The 5,493-nt window shown below is 43.0% G+C and overlaps 1 protein-coding gene across 1 annotated transcript; it reads left to right on the plus strand.

Annotated features, from left to right (window-relative positions):
* Positions 1-3,030: 3,030 nt before the first annotated feature.
* FANCF (FA complementation group F) lies at positions 3,031-4,252 on the plus strand. The gene has a single exon (XM_066364303.1). It carries the CDS (start codon positions 3,060-3,062, stop codon positions 4,128-4,130), a length of 1,071 nt encoding a protein of 356 aa, XP_066220400.1. The 5' UTR covers positions 3,031-3,059; the 3' UTR covers positions 4,131-4,252.
* The last annotated feature ends 1,241 nt before the right edge of the window (positions 4,253-5,493 follow it).

Here is a 5,493-nt window from a genome sequence, read left to right on the forward strand (position 1 = left end):
GTAACTTTTAAATACTGATTTCAAAATAGCCTTGCATTTTGTCCTGCCACATGAAAATTTTGCATTGTGAAACTTTTTCAATAATTTAGCTGTACAATGAAAACTTTGATTGTGAATTATGGTATGAAATGCAAATGTTCCCTCTATTGAAGCTAACTGTTTTTCATCTTCAGAATAATTTGAAGTTTTAAAAAAACTTGTTACTTTACAACTGGAAGCTGATGCATCTAATGATTACTTATGTTTGATGGTGGTCAAGTGTTTCGTTATCACTGCTCTGCCCCAAACTGCAATACAAAATTCTCTGCTGCAAATATTGCAGAAAACAATAGTATCTTTCTGTGATATGAGGAATGGAAATTTCTTTTTCAATTTATTGTTGAAATGGCATTTTATCTTTCTTTGATTTTTCCATCTCTTAAATGAAATTAAAAATTAAAAATAAAATATAGAGCTACACGAACGATGCAAGCACATTAGGAACTGAAAATGTTACATCATAGTAGGTGAATTTTCCAGAAGCTAAATTAACAAAACTAAATCTCAAACAAAACCACTAATTTGGAGTGATATTCGGGTGTATTTATCATTTTCTAATTTAAAAAGTCTGTTTTATGCAACTATTTAATCAAAATGCATTATTAATAGATATGGTTTGAGTTTAGATTTCCACTTTAAAACTCGAATTTTTGGAAAATACTTGTAAGTAAAATTATATGTATTTGGAAATTATTAAATAGATAATGAATTAATAAAATGTGAATTGTGCTTACCTGTCTGATTGAATATTCACTGAGAAAGAAATAATTGTGAGTCTACAATGTCATATGTGCTGTGTTGTGTTTCAGTAAGAAGTACACAAAGCCATTTGCGTGCTCGGTATATCACGCGCTCTCTCAAGGTCTCCAGTGCAGAGCACATCTGTCTCATAATCCCATCTCGCCCCACTGTACTGATCCTTGACGAATTGTCCTGTCAAATACAAATACGTCACATCACATACAATGGGTCAACTCTGATTCAATCAAATATGAACATTTACAGATTAGTCTTCCAATATCAAAAAGGAGGACATGTAGGAGGATACATTTCGAGGGAGGATGGTACTTACAAAAGAAGGACTGTCCTCCCTAAAGGAGGATGATTGGTCACACTCCACAAAGGGAAAAGGCTGACAAAGTCAACAAGAACCAGGCCAGTCTTCTGTGCAGAACAGGGAAAAGAAGGTACAAAATGGATAGGCTGATAGGAAAATGACAAATGGAGAATAATTAACCAACCTATTTCTTCCCTGTCCTATTTTGAATATCACTACCCTTTCTTTTGCCCCCTTTCTTTAGCTAATAGTTAGAGTGTTTACATTAGAGCCATGCTTTCCAACCTTTTTTGCTTTAAGGTACATGCTAGTCAACCAAAGAGGAGTTGAGAGGCATATATAAAACTCGGAAAATCTCTGCTCATCTGGGGCTGTTGCTCCATTGCTAGGAACGGAACCACTTTAGTGCCTGAGGCCGGCCATGGTGCCATCCTCAGCGCCTGGAGCCAACTTGCTCAATTGAGCCATGGCTGCAGGAAAAGGAGGAGAAAGGGGGTGGGGAGTGGGTAGGATGGAGGAGATGGCTTCTACTGCGTGCCCTGACTAGGAATCGAACCCGAGACTTCCACATGCCTGCCTATGCTCTACTGCTGAGCCAACCCCCCAGGGTCTAAGGTTATAAACTTAAATAGAACTAATTTGAGGGTTATTTTAATCTAATGCATTCTTTGTGATTCTGAGCTTCAGTTAGCTCTGGAAAACAGATGGCTGTAGTAGGTTTGGGCTTTATATCATATAAATAGAATAACATCAAGAAATTATCACTTAAGTATGTTTGATATTCTGTTTGTATGCACCCACACAGTCTATTACAACTGCTTAGACTTTGAAGAGTAAGAAAAGTGTTCTCTGAATCTAGGCCTAATTGATTTGAACTGGCTGTTTTTGAACAAATTTCTGTCATGAAAAAATGCTATACACAGATTGGTTTAAGACTAGATTCTTAAATTAATTATTGAATTAAGAGAAGGATGGATTAAAATGATTGGTTCAAAATTACTAGGCCTTAGCCCCCTGAGATGTGCTTGAGTCAGTAAGAGATTAACAACAATAATAAAACAGAACAATTATAACAACTTCAGCAGGTTAGAAATTGTTGTAGGCTTTTAGATAATGAAACTCCTAGAAGTTGGAAAATAATTGTGAATACATAAATGAATGAATAATCCAGATGACAGTCTAGAAATGGGTTCTTTCTCTCTCCTCTCTTCCCACAAACTTTAGCCAAGCATTTATTTGTTATTTGCTTTTAAGTATTATTTCTCTCATTTAGTTTTTCTGTGTGAAGTAAGAGTCAACTAAGTTATTCTGCCTTGGAAATTCTGAAAACAAACAAAAAAAACAGTGTGATAAAATTTTAATTTCTTTTAACATTTTAATAAAGCATTAATATTTAAGCTTATTTTTTTGTTTCAATTAACTTGGGAATCAGATCTAAATAAATGAAAGAACAACATCAAGGTCCAAATTTTTGCATAGTGGCTGGCATTAACTGGCATCAGTACATTTTTACTAAACTGAATTGAAATAAAAATTTCCTTTAATAACATTTTCTCATTTGTAACATGTCTCTGGCATTACCCCATTATTATAAACTTCAACAGATTCCTTTAGGCAAAACTCAGGAAATTTCTACTAAGAGAATATATCCGAAGCAAAAGGAAGCACGGAGAATATAGTGACTAACAGTATCTCTCACGTGGCTCTGGGATGTCCAGCTAGGATGCCCTACACTTACTCTCCCACCCCTAAGAGCTTGAGGGCAAAAGTAAAACCACCGCGGTTTCCCCACTTTAAATTTACTGGAGTCTAAGTACCCGGATAAATATCGAGTTGTCAGATTGACAGGGACTTTGTCCAATAGCATTTTAGGGAGGCGTATCATTTCACGGACACCCCAATCGGCTCGCAGAGAGTCTCCGTCTCCAGGGTGAAAGCGGAAGTAAGGCCCTTGCGCGCTCCCATGGAGTCGCTCTTGCAGCAGCTGGATCGCTTCTCCGAGGTTCTGGCTGTTTCCCGCACCACCCACGTCAGCAGCTGGGACCCCGCGACCATCCGCAGGGCCTTGCAGTGGGCTCGCTACCTGCGCCACGTCCACAGGCGCTTCGGCCGCCATGTCCGCATTCGCACGGCAATGGAGCGGCGGCTGCAAAGCCAGTGGAAGCGGGAGGACGGCTCTAGGCCCGCTAGCGTGCCCGGGCTGACGAACTTCCGGGCCCTGGGCAGCTGCGACCTCCTGCTGTCTCAACGCCTGCTGGCGAACCGGGCCCTGGGGGATGCCGCCTTCCACTGCCTGCTGCGGCAGCTCTTCCCTGGCCCTGGCGTCCCGGACGCCGAAGAGGAGGCGCTCCAAGGCAGCCTGGTCCTCTGCGCCCGCCGCCGGTCCGCCGTCCACTTGCTGCGCCTCAACGGTTTTGGCGAGAAGCCGGCCCTTCAGGATGACCCCCTGATAAAGACGCAGGCGGAGCTGCTGCTGGAGCGTCTGCAGGAGGTGGGCGAGGCCCAGAGCCCCGGCGGGCTACTCAGCGGCCTGTGGGAGCGCTTGCCACGAAACAGCTTCCTGGAGGTGATAGCGGCCGCGCTGTTGCTGCCGCCGTCTCCCCGGCCCCCCGAAGAGATCCTAGAACTGGGCGGCCCCAAAGCACCGGGGGAGGGGGGTCACGAGCTGCTTCACTGGCTTCTGGGGAGATCGGACATTATGGCTGTTTTTTGCCGCAGCCTCCCAGCCGGGCTTTTAACTTCGGTGGCGGGCCGCCATCCAGAGCTTTTCCGAGTCTACCTGGATCTACTAACAGACTGGGGTCGCCACTTGCACTACGATCTGCAGAAGGGCATTTGGGTTGGAGCGGAGGCCGGGGGTGCGACCTGGGAGGAGTTGTACAGCAGGTTTCAGAGCCTCTGCCAGGCCCCTCTACCTCTGAAAGATGAAGTTCTGACTGCCCTGGAGTCCTGGAAGGCGCAAGACGGAGGTTTTGAAGTTCCTGGTGTTAGCATCTGGACAGACCTGCTGTTAGCTCTTGAGAGTGGTGCATGATGTTGCATTTGGTAAAAGACAAGTTTTAGGTCTCAGCCCAGGCCGCAGTTCTCTTATGGACAACGTTCTGTTATGGATTATTTGAATATATGGTTTACAAAATTAAAATTCTAGTGTTTCTACCATGTCTATACTTTCATGTGTCCAAAATATCATTTTAGGTGCTAATTTATAATAGGTGTAATTGTACCTTACAATTATAAATATGTAAATAACTGGCTTGTGGTGTGGATTTTCTGGATAGAGATGACCTTAGAAGTATCCTACTTAAAAAGCATTGACGACAATAGTTTGCTTTTTAGAAGACCCACTTCAAAGAATGCTAAAAGATACGTACTTTAAAAATAGATTTAAAATGATGCACAGGACACATTTATTCCTATTATAATGATCTACTTTGGTATTTTTTGTTCACCCCAAAGTGGCCGCAAACAGACCCCCACATGCACTGGAGCTGGACCGGGATCCACTGGGCATGTCCACCAGGGGGTGGTGCTCTGCTGCAACTGGACCCATTCTAGTGCCTGAGGTGTAGGCCATGGAGCCATCCTAAGCGCCCAGGGCCAACTTGGCTCCCATGAAGCCTTGGCTGCTGGAGGGGAAGAGAGAGACAGAGGGGAAGGAGAAGGGGAAGGGTGAACATGCAGATAGTTGCTTCTCCTGTGTGTCCTGGTGAGGAATCGAACCCAGGACTCCCACACACTGGTCCGATGTTTTGCTGAGCCACCCTGCCAGGGCATACTTTCGTATTTTTTTAACCACTTCCCGCACCTCCAGTGGTGAAAAGTTCTTTAACCAGCAACATGTGTCAGGAATAGTTTGAAAAGCTAACACATACCAATCTAATTTCTGTCCTCAATACACCTTTGAAATGTCAAGGTCACCAATCATCTCTGTGATGCCACATTCACTTTTCTGGTATCAAACTACTTGACTTCTCTGCAAATTTAGACATTCTGACCACTCCCTTCATTTTGAAATTAGGCTTAAAAGTCTCTTCTCATACTTAATGTGACACCACTTTACCCTGGTTTCCTCATATTTCTACCTACTTTTGTCAGTCTGAGTTTCAGGCTAACTTCTCCCCTACTCAGACTTTTCCTGAGATTTCTCCACATTTAATGGTCTGGTTCTTTTTTGTGTACATTCCCATCCCATATGATTGTATCCATTTTAACTCTATCTATGTGCTGTCAATTACACAATTTATTTCTCCAGCCCAGAGCTCTCAGAGCTTCAGGACCAATAGACCTGTTTAAATATCTCATAAGTTCCTCAAACCAAACATCCAGAACAGAAATTTATATCCCCACATAAGCCTGCTTATTCCCATGCATTTCTCAGTAAATAGCCTGAAACCTGG

The sequence above is a fragment of the Saccopteryx leptura genome, chromosome 1 (assembly GCF_036850995.1).
Source record: "Saccopteryx leptura isolate mSacLep1 chromosome 1, mSacLep1_pri_phased_curated, whole genome shotgun sequence".
NCBI classification, from domain to species: domain Eukaryota; kingdom Metazoa; phylum Chordata; class Mammalia; order Chiroptera; family Emballonuridae; genus Saccopteryx; species Saccopteryx leptura.

Bases quoted from the DNA above. Each gene is read 5' to 3' on its own strand.
- FANCF (XM_066364303.1), top strand. From the start codon at position 3,060: ATGGAGTCGCTCTTGCAGCAGCTGGATCGCTTCTCCGAGGTTCTGGCT.